We start from the raw sequence: 19764 nt of genomic DNA, 5'->3' as shown, positions 1-19764 counted from the left end.
GCCGAACGTTTTAAACAGAGAGAAGCCTTCAGTGGCGTTCTCTGCTCTTCCTTCAATGAAGAAATACTCTCCAGTTCTCATACAGCTGATGCTACAGCACCATCGAGGCTAATCTCTTTAGGGGCACTGTTGCTTTTGAACGAACAGTCCAGCTGTTGTCACACCAAAGCTGTCTGTCAGTAGTTTTTCATAGCTTCTCTAAGTCCAAGTGAATTGAGTTTGAGCCATGCTGGTTGAATGGTATTGCTATTGCTATTTAAATCAAACTGATTATTAGACCGTAGAAGGAAACAAAGCTAAGTCCAATAAGATATGGTACATCCAATAGAAAACCTAAGTGGCACTAAACTAGAACCTTGGGGGACACCACATGGACTGTCTGAATGTAAAAACGTAATCTCATTCTCATCAGCTGAACCAGAGGGTGGAGAATCCAGTTAGGATTTGTGTGACATACTGTATTTCAAACAGAGAGAGATAACCAGGACTCAATCAGGTGACAGTAAGACAAACAGGACACAAAGAGATGATTGACATGAATTATCTTTTTTTCTAAACAACTACAAGTTTTAAAAAGAAGTTAAGTGAGTTCTTATCATTTCAGTATAGAAATAACAGCTGTACACAGTATGTTAGCTGCCCAGGTAGGCGATAATGGCAAATTGTCACTTGCAATTAATTATTTCAATAATCAATAACTGTGCTAAACTGTGGACTTGCTGCCTACAGCTGACTGAGAGAAAAGGTACATGTGCAGCCCTCTGCTGTATTTTTTTCTGATTCAAATTAAGATTGATTTGCTCAGCCTTTATATTTTTATGTAATACACTGACACCTGTGTCCATATCATTTATGCGCCTTTCAATTCAGATTTTGGGGATGAGCAGCATTTCATTCGGAAGTTATGACCATTTCTTAGCACATCTTGCTGGAAATTCACTGCACCAACAGAAACCTACTTAGCATAGATGCTAGGGGCAAAAACTCAGTTGCATAGACATAAAAGAAGGGACTTTTCCACATTTACAGCAGGACTGAAAGCTCAGTCAGCGCTTGAAACTTGCATTGATCCAGGGCCACAGAAGCTTCCCTTTTTTACTGCAGAGAGACCAGAAAGTCATAACGGTTGAGGTTTCACTTTCCTTATGATAGATTATATTTCTGATGACAGTGAATTCTTTATTATCCAAATATTCAGTTTGTACAGGTACTCGAGCTGTGTACCTTTGTCACCTGGAGAGTACAGCTAATGCGAGGTAGGAGGTCAGTTGAGCTTTTGCTTTTCCAAGGCTACCTGGAAAGATGATTCTGTTTCATTATAACAAGTCTTACTTTTGTAGTATTGTCCTTCATCTCTATTGATTATGAAAACATATTAGCCAATGCAACGATTGCTGAGATTTTGCTTTGCTGAAACAAAGTCCAGCGGGAGAAAAAAAGAGCAGTGGAATGATCAGACAAGTTGGAAACCAGCAGGTTAGCCAGATAATCCGAAATACAAGCGAATTTATCCAAAATGTCGGTAATAATCCATCTTTACCCTTTAAAACTGTGAGTGCACACACCTACGGCAATTTGGTGTAGGCCAACATTGAACCATGAAGTCCGTCTGTGAACTGTGATTGATGATTGATGATATATATGATTGTACCTGATAGCTAAAGCTACAAAAAACAAGACCCAAGTTGTAATAAACGAGAATTATCCTTCAAAGCTACTCACAGCAGTAGTTTTAGTGAAACACCTTGTCTACCTGGCATCCTTATATGTGTGTGGTGTGTGTGTGTATGGTGTGTGTCCAGTTCCAGGACATATGGTGATTGCTGCTCTGGGACACTCATTCCCATGCTGGAACGTTTGAATGAGAAGAGACGCTGATTAGCACACGCACACAAGCATGTGCACGTACACACACACTCTCACACACGCATTCAAACGGCCCCAACTAATCCAGCCATGTGTGCCTGGGAGATAAGGTGCATCCTGCATACTCTTTCTACATACTCCCTCTCTTTCTCGTCCCCTCTCACTCCCCCTTCGTCTCTCTCTCTTTCTCTCTCTGGGAGAGTAGCACCTAATTCCCCCTAATTCCCTAATCCTGAGCAGGGCCACTGCACATACAGTCAGCAGTGACCGAGGCAGTACACACACAAAGCAGGGCCCAAATGACGGAGGATTTTTCTGGCCGTTTCTTAAGCCAATATCAATAACTAGTGGTGGAAAGTAAACAACATCCAGTATATAAATTGTTCTACCTGTGAGAATTTATTCAGCAGTAGCAGTTCTAGCAAATAGATCTAAAATACTGATTGGCGGATAGTGGATACTAAGGCCTAAGGTATGGTTTGAAGTTTTCGGACACTCGTATCCATACAAGTTTCAGCACCAAAAAGCAAAACAACATCTTTTTCTTTGTTCTCTTGCGCTTTTCCACAAAAAATGTGTTTAACCTAACAAAAGAATATTGGCAAGCAAACCGCTAACATGCAGGCCAGCTGGGAACATGCTAGCAACATGCATGCCTCTGTTTATCTGCACTGAGCCGTTTACCTCCCCCTGGTAATTTAATACTGAGATTGCATTTGATTTAATAAAGAGTAATTAAAGAGGGAACAGTGCTCTTTAGGTCAACAAGTGATTTAACGCTAACAGGACAATGAATTCACACAGTTTCTTCCAAAGATGCCTCCTCTGTAGACAATTAGGCCGCAGCAAATTGGTTGTGCTGCAAAATTTCCAACTTTGGCAAAAACACCAACTTTCTGTACTGAAATGAGTGGTGGATCACACACACACCCCCTTCACACAGGAGACCAGGGCTTGTTTAAAAAAGGAGATATTTTAAGCCAAACCACGATTTTCTCCTAAACCTAACCAAGTTGTTTTGGTGCCTAAACCTAACCTAACTGCAACCATCACTCTAACTGTTTCTCAGCAAGCTTTATTTTGAAAGTGTTATTGGACGTTGCACATTTATCACTTTTAAATTGACCGTGGAATGAGAAGGTGTTGTTTTCACACCTCGGCTATGCAAAGTGCGACCCAGACACGGTGGACCGGCGTCGACCGTGTATTACTCACTTTGGCGTGATTCCAGGCTGAACAGTTCTGTGGGGTTTTTTTTTTTTTAATCTTTGTTCTGATTTGCTGTCCTTGTTTTTAGCTGCAGGACTATTTCTATCTCCCTGTAAATTGTTCTTAAAACTGTGTGTAAGTAGCCTACATTGAGACCAACTTTTATGACCTTTTGTCAGTTTTAAGTATTGCAGATCGAAAGGAACAATCTCAGTGAGTAACAATGGCTGACTGACCAGGGCACAGAGGAGGTCGACAGCTTCCAGGATGAGCTCCTGATGTCCTATTCTGGTGACACCCAGCTCCTCCAGCTCCTGATGGGTGATGTGCAGCAGCTGCTCTCCCCCCATCTGCTCCCGCTCGAAACTCTTCACGTACTGCTGGAGACAGTCATCCAGACCTGAGGAGACCACAGACAGACACAGTGAGCAAGTGCTGATGTGTGTCTCCTATCGCTGTGTATGCGAGTTTGATGGCACTGTGGAGAAAAATTAGAAGGAAATAATGATCAATTACTGACAGAGATACAAGTATAACTGCCTGTCTGTCACATTATACTCTGAATCCTGGTCCACTCAAATACAACACAGAATTCAGACTTGAGTGCAGACACCCACACAGAAACTCACTGCAAATGTGCTTCTTTCTGCCAAAGAGGAACAAAAGCAAAACACCAGCCTAAAGCCAGAAATCTCATCAATGCTTTATTGGCAAACTCACTAACTGTCACCTAGAAAACACATCTGTTGGTGCAGCTTTCCAATATCTGATGATGATAGTACACCATGCTGTAATAAGATTTCCTTTGATGTCACTGCTTTTTGCATACAAAAGAATCAAAGCAATGCATTTTTAAGGGTTCGCAGAGTTTGCACAAGATAAACCAAATTTCATGCACATTCTGAGTGATTAAGGGTGTGTCCAGAATATACCTAGAAAGATGTGACTAACATATTGACGTATGAATTTCTGCTGTTAAGCCGTGGCTGCCTGCCATGCAGAGAGCCAATCAGCTGCGCGTAGACGTGGTGGGTCCGGGATACTATTGATCAGCACGAGCCCGAGGCTTTGAACCAAACAAAGTCAGCAAAAAAGCCCACCTCCCCACAGACCTAATGAACAAGCCTGCTCTGAAATGAGCACACACGGAGCAAAAACGCACAAGAGAAGGCAAATCCATGCACACACACACACACATGCATGAAACCAGAGGGAAACACAAACAAGTACTCTGCCTCTCCGTGAACACACACTTCAAACGCAATCACACATACAAATACAATTACAACTGCTGTTGTTATTCAGGGTCTTGACGCCTCTGTGGAGGCATGTTGTTAAAGCCGAGTGGAGCTGTGAGGAAAACACTGATGCCCAAGGGAAGCGATGCTGACAGAGAGCAGACAGTGTGGTAGCACCTTAACACAGTCACCACACACACGCACGCACACATACACACACACACTCGCTGAAAAGAATGAGCGAGAGGCATCTTGCTCTTGGTATGCCATGGGACTTACCAGACAAAATATAAGCCTACTGTTGCTCTGAGTGACATGGACAAACAATCTTGTTACATTCAGCGCAGAAGAGCAATTTCAAATCTAACACATCAGTAGGAGGCTCTGCTCTGCAGCAGCACAAGTGCAAATTGTTTAATGGAATACGCTCCCCATGGACAAACACTCCTATCCCACTTGTTAGTATCTGTTTCACATATAATAATGCAATATCATCTCAGGCAGGGCTGCCAGGACCTCAGTTTGTACATGAAAGTATGTGAAAGCCACACATGAGAAATCTAGTAGGCGCATGTGACTGCTTGTTTCCACACGATACTACTTTACAACATCTAAGCAGCTGTTAAAAGATAAAAATGCATTAAAAATAAAACTGTTTCAATATTAATATGAACTACAGGCAGTGGTGGAGTGTAAGTACATGTATTCAAGTACTGTACTTAAGTACAAATCTGAGGTACTTGCACGTAATGTCATGCCACGTTCTGCTTTCTGCTGCTCCACTGCAGTTTAGAGGAAAGTGCTTTTTACTCCACTACATCAACAGATGTAGTTACAAGTTACTTTACAAATGACAGTTTTACATACAGCACAAAACAAATGATGAGCATTTAGAATATAACACATGATTATAGGTTTCACTACGCAACAGGTCATGAAATACTTTAAATTAGCTCGACCTTAACATTTTGCTAATAACACTGAAATACTTTTATTTATGTAACATTTTAATGCAAGACTTTCACTTGTAATGGAGTATTTTTACCTTGTGATACTGACACTTTTATGGAAATAAAGGATCTGTATTGTTTTTTGTTTTCATTTATTTGTACTGGTTCAACATCCCAAGCATCACAAGATAAATCTGAGGGCTCGTGAGATGATTAATGATAATTAATGATCAACTGGAAGGAGGAAAGAAAAACAACTTTCTGATACAAAAAATTGTATTCTTTCTTTTTTAAACTTGTTTTTCTGTTTGCTTTTTTTTTTTTAACCATCTGATGTTTTGATGGAAATCACTTGCTAGCAACTCATACATACAACATCTGAAATATGACGATAGACAGTGGTTTAGAGTGTTTTTTTTGTCGGGGATCACAAGGCAGAAACCTTGGGCACCGCTGTTTCTTCATATGTTTATTTAATGCAAAATAGGAATCTGAAAAGTATAGCAGGAGAATAACTTTAGTGCAGAGGTGTTTAAGTACAATTAAAATACTCACATAAAATACAAGTACCTCAAAATTGTACTTGAATACAGTGTTGAGTAAATGTGCTCAGTTACTCTCCAGTACTGCAGGTGACATATAGAAAATGGTGTTTTGTTTTTCTAAATCTGACTTGCACATGTGAATTCAAGCCTTTCAGTAGGACAGTTGACACGTGATCACATGTGATGTGTGTTCTTGGAGAGGCTGTAACTCTCTTTAAACTGTTGTGAGCTCTCATATTCAGTTTGAGTTTCTTATCTTTTTTCAGACAAACAAAAAATCTGTGATAATTAATTTTGGCTCAGCTCTGCTTTTTTTTTCTTTCTTTTTTTACAAGAGTGGTCTTGGTGACTTGAATAAGAGTAAGTGCACTGCTACACTCCAGCATTATGTTTAAATTAGCTGTTTTTCTCTACTTTTAGAGTAAAATATGTATTACAGTGGAAAAACTGTCTAGTGTAGTCTACTAAATCTTCTGCATTGTTGGCAAAGATATGTACAAGAGGACTGAACATGCAAATTTCTTTTGCTAGCCAGCAGGAGCAGAGACAGCCATGCAGAGAACATGGAGGCAGAGCAGAGAGAAAGCCCTGCAGCTGATAACCAGGATTTCTGACCATGTGACTCCTGACCCTTACTATAACAGACAAATGCGAGGAGATTAAAAAAAACACACACAAAAACCCCACATAAACAAAGCAGAGATGGCTATTTCTGATGGAAGTCTCGATGTCCATACCTGAGAGAGGTGAGCCTGTAATGCTCATTCTGCAACCACTCCCTCCATCTCACATTCGTCCTTCCCCATTTACACCCGTGCAGCCCGTCCTTGTGAAGCGTGGAATCACTCTTTAATAGAAGCCATGTCATGCAATGTGGCACGTTATGGCTTATTTCATCATAATGCAAATGCAATATCTGACTGTATTTGCAAAATGATGACAGTATAATATCTACATTGCACATTTCAGATTCTCTGCAGGTGGAAAAAGTGGATTAACTTCCTCACACAGTCCTCTTCCTGGTGTCTAATCATTAATAGCTGCACCTTTTTTGCACCTCTCCACCTACATAAAGTATATAAATTATATAAAGAGGTGATGAATAAAGAATCAAAGGCTGACTACCACTGCTTCCTTTGGTAAACCACCTTACTATAGCTATGTCCTACTTCTGCAACACACATACACAGATAAACGGCTCGCTGAGCAGCACATTTAGTGGCTTTTCTGTTTAAGGCATGATGGGATTTGTAGTTTCAAATGTACGCGAATTCTCCCTCATGCACAGAATTTCACACAGACACAAACAGGCGTACATTCACACATATACATACACGTTGTGACACACAGCTGCTGGCCAATCAGATGAGTCAGAGCGCTTCCCCTAGAGGACAAACAGCTGATCCGGGTTCATCAGCTGAGTTCATATGCCAGCTGGAAAAAGCACATGGTGCTCGCAAACACATACACACACACACGTGCAAACTAACTAACGCATAGGGGTCAGGTTCGTCAGTACCACGCCTCGCCAGGCAGATATTAAAATGATGTAATTATTAGTCAAGGTCTGCAGCAGCTGTGACTGCAAGAGAGAATAAATGTGCCTTCTCACATCAGCCTGTTGACTGTGTTCATAGTAACTGCAGGAAACATCAAAACTGACCTCATGCTTCGGCCATGCAGAGTAATAAAAGTCAAACAAGTCCTAGCCTGCGTGCAGCTGACATAAACAAACAGTAATTTTGCATCAGTGATGTCAGAAATGTCTCTCAAGTCACAAGCTTCAGCTAGCTTCCCCTGGGAGCTATACCGACTTAGGCATCAGATATTTTATCGTAGCTTGACCACAGATAGTTGAGATGGTGCTTCCACAGTGTGTGGAGTCAGCAGCCGCTGCTCATGTGGTGACGGCAGGCCACACTAATGTGTTTCCTGTAAATATTGTTTTTCCTGCTGCGTTTCAGGAACTTAATACCTAGCAGTATTTGCTGAACCAGCGCATCACCTGCATGTGTCCCATGTTCTTGAACTTTAGAGCTCTAGCTCTTCATAACACAAATCTATCAACTGTCAACAGTCTCTTTATTTGAATGAAGATTACTGCATGCAGCACGACGTCAAATGACAATTCAAGTACTCACAGCGTGTTCAGTTCTGCTCTGACACTTGGATTTGTGAATTGGAGTCAGCTCAGTGCTTTTTCACTTTTGTATGTTCCTCTTTTAAGCTGAATGGAAGCCTGCGCCACAATACTGATGGGTTTTATAGCTGGTTCCAAAAAATTTACGTTCTCATGCAGCTTTTTACGATCGTTTAAAGGTTCCTTCATGAAAACACAATTTTCTGCCAGTGTTCTGTTTTGGTCACTTTAGAGATTTCTTTATCTGTGTTTTCATCTGCTTCTAACCACCAAGTTTTAGTGCCATTTGAATCAAACTCTGATGGCACTGTTGGGTTGTTTGCTAATGTTGCCTGGCCACCCTCAATCAAATCTGATCTTTCTACACTACCACAGTCCTGGTAATAAATAATACAGAAAGATTTTTTTTTTTCTTTGGCTTGGATTGTTGTTTATTTGGTCATTAATATTTGATGGAGAGAAGTACTTTGGATTTGAAACCAAGTTTTCAAAGGCTTTAAGCTCCAGCTACCTCTTATACAATCTTTTCTTTCTTCTCTCTTTTTAATTAGCTCAAAGCAATAAACAAAACATTCAGATAGGCATGTATGACAGTGATAGGAAATGTAGAATTTGCCTTGAAAAATTTGCTCTATCAATGCCAATTTCATTTTTTTATTTTTTTTATGAAATTACCTTTGATTTTTGCAACAAATTTCTGAAAACTAGCCTAGTTAGATTTGGAGGGTAATTCAAAATAAGCCATAAAGCAGTGCAGAGTTGCAGTGTTTTAATCTTCAAATAAAATCAGTCAAAAGGTCTCAGATTCGCCAACTTGATTACATGCGTGAGGAAAAAAAATGCTGTTGAGCCACAACGTTACCGCAGAGACAGTGAAATATCTCTGTCAGAAACACTGAAGAGTCCCATGATCCCGGCCATCACTAAATCCCAGCGTGCTGAGGCTTGAGCAAGCATCTCATGTTGACAGCTTCATCCACATTTCATGCAATTCCCTCCTATCTTCTCCTCTTTGCTGAGCAAAATAAACCCCTCCCCGTCAGAAACACGAGGGTTGCCGGGCAACCAGAGCGAGAGACACAGAGAGAGAGAGAGAGAGAGAGAGAGAGAGAGAAAGCGAGATACCTCCGAGCAGAAGTGAAGGATCAGCAGTTGCTGCCCCTCAGGAGCCTGCACTGATGCTAGACTAAGGAGCACACACACACACTGTAATTACACACACAAACACACATGCTGTAGCCGATGTGGTCCACACACTGACTGAATAAAAGACCGCATTTACAGCTGGATGCAGCTCAAGCTGAAAAACTTGCAGAGCAGTGACTTTGTTGCCATTAACATCAGCTGAAATCAGACTGTCAAACCTGTGTTTTCCTTTGAGACCACGCTTGGGTCGGAGCGGAGCCCGGGCTAAGAGCGGCGGCAGGCAGCAAAGACTCCCGTCCCGTCGCCTTGCCCCCATCTGTGAGCTTCCAGCCGGAGTAAGTGCTTTGGTGAGTGCGAAGAAAAGACACAACGCTCTCTAAAAATATTCTTGCCGTGAAATATTCATCACATCATGACAGAATATTCTTAAGACTGTGGCATTTTAGCTCCCCGGCATATGAACTTTCAAGTGCACCACAGCCTCCTCTCTGAAATCCAGCTAGCAGGGAGGTGTCAAGAGGCAATCTGAAGGAACAGGAAGATGGAGAACAGGGTCAACGAGGAAGCCGCGAAGAGTTTAGAGTCAGAGCTCGACTCTGAGGATCTAGCCGACCTGAGAGAATCTGAAGTGACTGCAGACATACTGGAAGTATAGTCATATGTTGAACTTTAGCTTTACCTCACAAGCCCTGCTTATCCCTATTCTACCCCATTCGAACAATCTGCAGCTGCTGTTTGGGAACGGAGGAAGAGTTAGAGGAAGACGGAACTGACTGTGCTTGCAAATGTGGAGAGGCAAAGAAGCACACTTTCCTAAACAATCCCACACTGGAGGAAATTGTACCAACATTAAAGGGTTCAGAGTTGCTGGCTTGACGAACCCACCGTACGCTACCTGTCGAGCGCTAAGGTTCTGTCAAATATTTTCCTCAGAAGTTGGTGGTGAGAAAAATTGAGCTAAAAGACGTGAATAACTAACTGACATGACTAACATGAATGTCACACTAACTTTGTAAAGCTGATAATACGTCAGTTACGTTGTTTACGGGCTGTTGGACCCACAAAATTAGTTAATGCAGGTTTGCGCATGAAATTTTTATTCCTTTGGCTGTGAGCAGTTTGATTGGTCAGCTGATCTAATAGTCTGAAAAAATACCAATAACAGGTACTGGCATTTCGACTGGTTCCTATATGAATTCCTTGTGGCTGTTTGAAATATTGGTTCCTCTTGACTTTTTATTATTTTTGTTTTTTTGTTGTGGTTAATACTGAACCCATAATTAGCTGCTATAGTGCTATAGTGCTATAACATGCAGTACCAGAGTATATTTGGTGGTAAAACAAATGACTCAAGAGATGGGATGCCATAAAGCTGATTCCACCAAGTGAATTTTTATGATCCTGAAACATTTTGTAAGATCCAGCTGTTCTGATCTTAAACAGACAAACCGGCTTTGCAGCAACAGAACGCTGACAGCTAAGCTAAAATAAAGTGTTAACTCCAGATAGTCATCCAGGCTACTATGAAAGGATAAAAGCTTTAACTCTAGATCTGGTTCATAATCTAGTTTAATCTTTTAAGTCAGGGTTTCTCAAACATCTGCTGGCTTGTAAACCCAGCAGTCAAGCTGTCATGTACATGTGAATTTTCACACACACTTTTTTTTTTTTTTGCCATATCCATCTCCTTTGACCCTGTCTGTATATCAAGCCATCTGCGGGGTCCTGACCCCAAGGTTGAGAAGCTTCACTTGAAGTTGATATATGTGGTCGTAAAACTGCAGCCTCCGGAACAACAGGTGCAAAATGAAACACACACACACACACACAAACACACGCATGCACACAGGCCCCTCTGTGCGAGTGCCCGGATAGAGCGGGGTGCTTTGATATGATGCCCACTGCAGCTCCCATTCTCCGCACCGCTCTGCCATTGCCTCTGTGCTCTCCCCCTCTTTCTCCGTCATGCCCACCCTTCCCCTTTGCACACTCCCTCGTTTCCTCCCCCATCTTAGCCTCCTCAGCCTTTCTTTCATTTTGCTCCGCGCCTCCCCATTTCTGAATCTGTGTCCCTGCTCTCTCTCTTTCTCTGCTCAGGGCCATAAAACAGGAGGGGAAGCTTATGTGTGTGTGTGTGTACATGAATCTGTGTGTGTGTGTGTGTATGTGTGCGCGAGTCTGCAAGTGCCGCATGCATATGCACCTCGTTATGTGTCTAAATGTGTCTTGGAGGCACGCAGGATGTAGATTGGGCATCTCTCTGTGTTACTGGTTCCCCATCTTATGACATGTGCTGTGACTCCAACACGATCAGATCTGGTTTCCATGACTACCGATGCCCCACTTAAAGCCGCTGCTCCAGAGTTTGTGTGTCTATGCATGTGCATCAGCGTGCACACATACACACATACATACATGCATATGTACCACATATTTCAGTGAGCATGTGCTTTCCTATCCATGTGGATCCACATGCAGCACATGCATCTCCGCCTTTCTTTTGTATACGAAAATTGAGGGCTGGAGGAGTTTCCTCTACGTGTGTGTGTATGTGAGTGTGTGTTTCCTCACACTAAGGCACGCTCTTTAATCTTTAATGCAGCTGAAACTACAACAAGCACACAGTCAGAGGCAGGGGAAGCATGTTTTCCAGCACAGACGTCTTTACCATGGCAGCAGGAGACTAAATTGGGGGCCACAGTATGGAACGGTAGTAAACCTGGTTCTCGACACACCAGGACCCTGAAAAACCAAATAACATATAGGGGATTCTTTCAACTGAGGAACAAAGCATTTCCTGCTGTAGAGTTAGGTCGCATTGTCCATGTGGTTCCATTTATGTGTTAGAATCTCATCTAGATTTGTCCGCCTCACCATCTCAGTCATTCACAGTCCTTGCACTGACTGAAAATGTCACATATCACCTTTATTTTTAGATTTTCTGGTTCCAGTGCATCGGCACGCAAAGAGGAGAAGAGAGATTACTGCAGGAAAAGTGAACTGCCTTATTCATTTTCCTGTCACTGTATGCATCAGCAGGCTGCCGATACCGTGCGCCCAAGAGCACGGGGAGATCTTATGAGGAACAGGCAGCACTGAGAGCGCAGAACAAGTCCGTTTTTCTTTGGTGCCTAAAACGTTAAAGCGCAGATCCGTACGCGTCATACTTTACACATCAATTGCGTCTGCACACACCCCAGCGGATGCATACCCTCACGCACACACACAGAGGAAACTCCTCCGGTGTGGGTGTTCAAATCAAAACAAACGCTGATGAGTCATCTTTCTGTGAGCCTCACCATGTTCTGCTGCTGGAGCAGTCCTCCTACAGCGACAGTAGAGGCCTGGTGGCCAGCTGTGTCAGGTCTTTTCCATAGGATTGCGGAGTAACCCATCTCCATATCCCATATTTTCTCATATGACAAGAGAGATTGATGAGGAAGCGGCGACGCTGCCCGCAAGACCTGTATAAAGCTTTTAAGTTGACCCTTTTCTGTGTGCTGGGGAAGGACGGCTTTCTAAAGATGAACGTCCTGATGCTGTCTTTACAGTTCAAACTCTCCCAGTCCAAGCTGACGATCTCTCGAGGTCAACCTCAGTGCAAATGTAACTGTTCCAAAGGTGAAAGGCTTTATATTCAGAAAAACATCACTGACCAAAACCACTGAAAATAACATTAACATTTACTCAAGTCCTGTAGCTAAGTAGGATTTTCAGGAACTGTGCTGAACTTAAGTCTTATCATGTTATATTACTTATGTATTACTTATACTGTTCTCTGACAGCTATAGTTACTAATTATTTTTCATACTAAATACAAAACATTTAATTATGTTATGAGATATAAGATTTCACTTTTTATAGATTAAAAAAAATCAATAAAAAAATCATAATATATCTGACAAACAAATTGTGTTAATCAATCATTTGTGGTCAAATTTTAGGGAGAATTTACATTGAATAACTTTTCAATCAGTATTTCTTGACCTCAAGTTAGGCAAATAAAATAGAGAAAATATTTTAGTTTATGTGCGTCATACTGATGATATTTTGAGACCTTTGTGTTAACTCCACACAGTTCAGGGGTGCACGGTTTGGCTGTTGTGGTGCCAGCCATGGGCCTTAGCACTGGGGTCCAGCTGGGGACTGTTGTTGCACCTTTCTCTTCTCTGTTTCCCATCTTCTCTCTCTGCTACTTTGCTACAATTTCTCTTTGTGCATGAGCAAGAAAGGACAGTACTTCCATCATGAAAGAGTGAGAAAGTGAGGAGTGTGATGGCCAGGCGATGCCCCCACCCTCCACAAAGAAATAACATTCAGAGCAATTTGCCTTACAGGAATGTTCACTATCTGCACCTATGTGTCTTATATCTGTATACATTTAAAGTACTTTTGTCTTTTATGGTGAGCAAGAGAAATCACTACAGTAGTTCTTAAGGAGGTCACAATGTCACTGCTCCCGAAAAATGGCATAAGACTACTCAGATCAGTGTGAGAGAGATGAAGAGCTTCCAGAAAAAGAGGCCAAAGTGAAGCCCCTGTAAGTGTAGAGATTAGTACTAGCCTTTCGCCTTTTACATTATTCGTAAGAAAATAAGATCTGAGCATGAGCCTGCCACTGAGGGTCTGTGTTTGAAGCTCCACGGGAAGGAGGAGGGGGCTTCGACACTCGGAGACGCTGGCGAACGTCTATGAAAACGACTCTCTGAACCGCGGCTCTTCATGTGGAGGAGGCCAGGAGACTCTTTTTCAAAGAACACGTATGAGGAGACCAAGAGTGGAGCAGCACGGAGATGAAACAATCCTTCTTCAAGAGTTTTTCTTTGTCTTAACTTTACTGATGAGAAACCTAAAAGGGTGTTTCGGGGTATTAGATTACCTGAAACCTGCAAATAAGAGCATGTGTGCTAAGTAATGAAATATGATCACTCTCATTTTCCCAGTTCAGCTCAAAGGTTTCAAATCTCCATATGCTGTCTTCTTTCCACTGTCAGCCCGAGCTTGAAATTACATCGAAACTTTCAGTTCCTGTTGTGGTGATTTCTTAAAGATCACCATTTGAGATGGAGGAATGCGACTCTTGAAATAACTGACATAAAACTGTGTCTGTTCCTCATCATCAGACAAAAACCAGCACGTCTTACAGTTTTTTTTTTTATCCAATCATTATGTGACCATGCATAACGCTGCCACATGCAGGATTTTCTTTTAGCACATTTTTGGCAGTGACTGGTTCAAAACTTAAGTCACTGGCCCTAAAGTGGCAGCTTGTTTTAAAATACAGGAAATAAACTCCACAGTTTCTGCCGTGGCTCAAACTAAGAGAACTGAGGATTTCTCTCCTAAGAAGCTCTCATCACTTCTATCCTCCACGCTTTTAGATATCCTGAGTGCAAACATGCCCATAAGTCAGCTACACTGTGTGTGGCATGAAAAAGAAAAACACATTGCAAAACTCTAACCACATTTGGCCTGTTACTCATCTAATCTCCAATCAAATTTCAGCTCAGCCACTCTTAATGAACAGTGCAAAAAAGCAGAACACTCCACGGATCAAAGGGTGAAGCTGTGACTCCACCGGCTCCTTCTCACTGGGGCCGAGGAGAGCAATTATAAAAGCAGGAGCATCATCGTCATCGCTCAGCGTAAGGCATCCCAGATATTCCCTCTCCACGTCCCTGTGAGGGTCTAGCAACCACCTGATCTCAGACCTTAGTGCTTTGCCATCATCAAAAGGAAGCCCAGTAGTCTTGAAACACATATGGAGTTTAGGAAAATTCAGAGATTACATGAACAGATATCACCCTGTGCATAATTAACACACACAATCACAAGTGGGAACATTACATTCTGAGTTTGAGTCATCACACAGGAGTGATTAAGTCATTCTGTTAAGTAAAGGATTGCGGACACCCTCCCTCCCCATTCCCATTGTCTGTCAGTAGGCCTACCACAGTTTCTCTCACAGCTCTGTAGCTGACCAGAGAGCGTGAGAGCAGCTCCTACCACACACACACACACACACACGTCCGCACGCACGCGCACACGCGCACGCACACACACGCATGATTAGTGATTACTCATTCATGCTGTCTGTTTTATGGGATGCATCTAGCATAGCGATCACAAAAAAAAAAGATGGGAAAAAAAGCGAGTGGGATCCGTGCGTTTGCCTTATATGGCAGGCGGGATTGCGCTGTCCAGGGTGCTGAAACTGACTGTACGGCTGGCACGGGGGGTGGGGAGGAGGGGGGGGGTGCATGCAGCTAACTACATTAATCATATACGCACGCGCTCATGCACGTAGCCACACGCACACAGCGAGTGGCGGTATGGGCTCAGAGCATGTGGCAGTGAGTGAAAGAGCGGATGGCATACGTATCTCCCACATTCATTGATGAGGGCTGTGCTGCCGCCGCCGCCGCCGCCGCTGCTGCTGATGGTGTCAGCATCAGCAGCAGCGGCAGCGGCAGCCTGTAGGCTTGGCTTGCGAGGGGTGCGCTCTCAAGCAAGCGAGATGACAGAATGCTGAGCCTCCACTCCCTGCTTCTCGGGGACACCCGTTTCACTGCACCGGCTCGAGCGCGCTCACTCCACTTTAGTGACTTGAATCGGGCTCACACGGGCCAGTCACAGCGGCTGCAAATCACACGTCAGCCTGCAGGTTCGGATCGGGAGAGCACACATGCACACAGTGTGGCCCGCCGCTGCTCACCACCATCATCATCCTCACTCTCACTCACAAGCAGCACGAGCGCTATAGCCTGATGCAAGGAAGGGATCCAAAATTTTTTTTTACCTTTCATCCAGTCCAGCACTTGCTTTGGCGTCCATTTACTTATAGGTTCCATAACCAAAGCCATGGTGTCACAGTCTCTCCGAGGTGAACGGCACAGGACTCAATGCAGGCGACATAAAACGACTTGTCAGTCACATCTGGAATGACACGGCGGTGGACACATCTGAGGGAAAAGAGAGGGTTGTCAGTTTTATTCTCTCCATCAGAGCATGGCCGCCTGCAGAAACGGTGAACGGGATGCGGTGGTGCAATCCACGCGCACACACAAGAGACACGCACACACACGCTCTCTCCTTTCCCTCCCTCCCTTCTCTCGCTCCCTCTCTCTCTCTCTCTCTCTCTCTTTCTCTCGTGCCTTCCCGCCAGCAGCCCGCGCGCTGTGAGAAGTGGATTCGGTGGGCGCAAGGGGATGGAGCGACCCCTCCCCTCTCCGCTTTTCCTCCCGCCCGCCTCGCTGCAGCATCACAAGGGCCACCACTCATAATACAGACCAGGGAATGGTGCAACGCACACCATATAGGGAGGATCTCTCTCTGCCCCCCCGCCTTACACACACATGCACATACATACAGATAGAGAGAGCGCGCAAGGGAAGCTGTACGCAAAAATAACTTAAACAACCCCTTGTATGGGCCTATATAGCAAAAAAGACCATAATAAATCATATATAAAGTGCGATAGCTCTTGTGTGGCACAGATATACTAGTCGACAAGCTATAGTAACATTATAGAAATGACACGTTTTTCATTTTTGTGTTTTACCAAGGTGAAGGACTTGGCGTCATCATTAGTCTTTGTCCGTAAAGGAAAGAAAAAGATTCTTGTCTCTATGTCATTTGTGTCTGTTGGCAGCGAGCGCTACATCACAAGGCGAAGGAAGGCTCACATGTCGGCTGGTTTTTTAAGTTCACAATATGTGGATGAGGAAATCAGCATCAGTTGTCAGGCGCTGCTGCTCGGCGCATGGACTCAGCAGTGAGGAACAGCGCCCCCTGCTGCGCACCTGGGACGCACAGGTGACGTCATGGACTACAGCAGCACTCCCCTCCACAGACACACGCACACGCACACACACACATACATACCCGCAAATAAGACTCACTTTATAGATAGGGGGATGGAGAAAGTAGCAGATAGATAGATAGATAGATAGATAGATAGATAGATAGATAGATAGATAGATAGATACACGTTTTTTATATTCCGACCTCTACAGTTACACCAACCATCATCATCATCATCATCATCATCATCACAGCTCCTAAACATGATGTTCTATTAATGAGCACATGCACTACATGTGTATACTTGCCTGTGCATTTAAATATGTATACGTGACCTCCTAAAAAAAGCAAGCAAGCGCACAAACACACACACACACACACACACACACACACACACAAAGAGAGTGTAATATAACAATAATAATAATGAACTTTATTTTTATCGCACCAGTCATACAAGAAATGCAGCTCAAAGTGCTTTACTGTAAAGAACTCACATGCATCAAGTGCTGCAAACAAAAAAGACAGAATGAATATAGAAACAAGGATAGAAAACAAGGATGTGAAATAAGATGGAGAATAAAACCCACTTGAGTAAACATAAGATAACATAAGATGGAAAACAAAGCCACTAAAGTAGTAGTAATAAAATAAAGTAAAAAATAGAGCACATAGAACACATACAGTCAAGTAAGATGCATCATTTTAATTGAAGTGCAGCAGCGCAAGAGTGCAAAACAAAGTGCAAAAGTTTCAGACCTTTATCAGGAACACATAGCTCATTAAAGGCTAAAGTGAAAAGATACGTTTTTATCTTTCTTTTAAAAATATTCAGCCAGCTGCCTCGTTGATATAGGTAGTGTGTTCCAGATTCCAGCTTTGTAGTGTAATAGACAAAGGCTGCATGCCTGATTTTCTTTCAGCTGTTGCTGCAAATCTCCAGCAAACCAGCAGCAGATGATCGCAGCGTTCTTGAAGGCGAATAGTGAACAAGGGATTTAGCAACATAGCGTGGTCCGAGCCCATTAAGGGCTTTGTATACAAGAAGGAAGACCTTAAAATCCCTTCTGAATGTTACAGGAAGCCGGTGCAGAGCAGCTGAAACTGGACTAATGTCATCTCTCCTCTTGGTTCTGGTCAATAGCCAAGCTGCAGAGTTTTGAATTAGCTGAAGTTTCTCAGTGTTTTTTTTTTTTTTTTTGGGAGGCCAATAAATAGTGCATCATGGTAATCGAGTCAGCTTGAAATAAAGGCATGAATCAGTTTTTCAGTAGTAATGCTTTGTTTCTAAGGTGGACAAATGAAGTTTTCGTGATGTGGGACCTGAATCTTAGATCTGAGTCTGGGATAACACCAAGACTTGTAACCTCAAATTTAAATTAATTTCCTAAGATTATTAAACCAAATTTGTCTTTTTGTTTTAAGGCTAAGAAGTAGGATTAACATTTTTTCTAATTTAACTTCCAGGAATTATTGCTCATCCATTTATTTATTGCCAAAAGACAGTAATAGAATCTATAGCTGCAGTATTATTTGGTGCAGCACAGATGTATATTTGCGTGTCAACTGCATAACTATGGAAACATACATGGTGCTCTCTAATGATGTCACCAAGTGGCAGCATGTGTAGTGAGAACAGTAATGGAACGAGGCAGCTGCCTTGTGCAACCCAAAACAGATGTTTGTCAGACACATGATCTCCTAGGCTGATTGAAACCAGTTTAACTCACAGTCAGAAAGACCAAACAACTGTTGATGATGATCAATTAAGAAATGATGGTAAATTGTATTAAAGGATGCACTTATGTCTAAGACGACAGGAACTGAGACCTTTTTTTTCAGTATTTACTCTGAGGTCGCTGATTATTTTAATAAGAGCAATTTAAATGCTGTGTTATGTTCTAAAGCCTGACTAAAGTTCTCATATTTGTCTTTCAGAAAGGAGCTAATTTGCACTGAAACTGTCTTTTCGTTCTCTGCACAGTAAGAACAGATCACAAAACACAGTGATTACAGGTACACAGACTTTATTTCTGTTACACAGACGTGACAGAGCGAGTTTGCTTTAAAATGCAGAATGCCATGAAGCTCTAATGTGAGCCTTCAAACAGAGAGGGATGCTCTACAAAGTAATAATAATGACTTGAGTAACCCTTCAGATGAGAATTTGTGGCAGTTGTGTTGATGTTATTGGCAAAGTTGCTTTTTTTCATACTGGTTCAAAGTAGAGAACATTTATTGCCTCATTTGCTTAATGGTTTGGATTACTGTCTCCAAATTCTTCATACATGCTCTTAGGCTCGTTGTCTTTCTGCCTGCCTCGCTCCCTAATAAATATTGTTCGCCATCCTGCCAGTAATCTTTTAGACTGTAATAGGTCAGCCTGAATTATTTAAAATGCAGTGTCGCCTATTTTAGGATGAAGAAATGTTCAGAAAGTCATTATTTTAGTTAACTACAACATCTGTGGTAATCTCTTTTCTTAATTTGCTTACTAAGATAAAAAGCAATACAATTTCACTTGCATAGCCATGTATGCAGTATTGCTGCTTAAAACAGGTTTACAATGTAAGTATAATATATATCTGAATAAACCAATAGTTTTTTTTTTTAATGCTGATTTTAACATTTACCAAGCTTCATCATATGCAGTGTTTTCCTGTCAATAAGAAGTGTAATAATTGATCAAAAGTTAAAGATACAAATCTAATCACGTTTGCAGTCTGATCAAACAGTGACACAGCCTGCAGTGAAAAGGCCCAGTGAAACATTTCCTGCTGGCAACACTCCCAGCACCTACTGTACATTCAGCACAGTTCCCTGGCAATCCGAAGACACTTCAAAGGATACTTTGATGAGGAAACAAA

The 19764-nt window shown here is 42.5% G+C and overlaps 1 protein-coding gene across 1 annotated transcript in view; it reads right to left on the bottom strand.

Moving 5' to 3' along the window:
• The window catches only part of si:ch211-26b3.4 (connector enhancer of kinase suppressor of ras 2), a 53994-nt gene extending 38037 nt beyond the window's left edge, over positions 1-15957 (bottom strand). Inside the window, exons 1-2 of the mRNA XM_041944095.1 lie at positions 15894-15957; positions 3312-3475 (exon numbers count right to left, since the gene is read on the bottom strand). Coding sequence (XP_041800029.1) covers positions 3312-3475; positions 15894-15957 — 228 coding nt within the window. The remainder of the gene's footprint in view (positions 1-3311; positions 3476-15893) is intronic.
• Between the last annotated feature and the right edge of the window lie 3807 nt (positions 15958-19764).

This window comes from Chelmon rostratus, chromosome 9, assembly GCF_017976325.1.
Source record: "Chelmon rostratus isolate fCheRos1 chromosome 9, fCheRos1.pri, whole genome shotgun sequence".
Taxonomy (NCBI): Eukaryota; Metazoa; Chordata; class Actinopteri; order Chaetodontiformes; family Chaetodontidae; genus Chelmon; species Chelmon rostratus.
The sequence above is the reverse complement of the archived record's forward strand: the minus strand, read 5'-3'. Positions and strand labels throughout refer to the sequence as shown.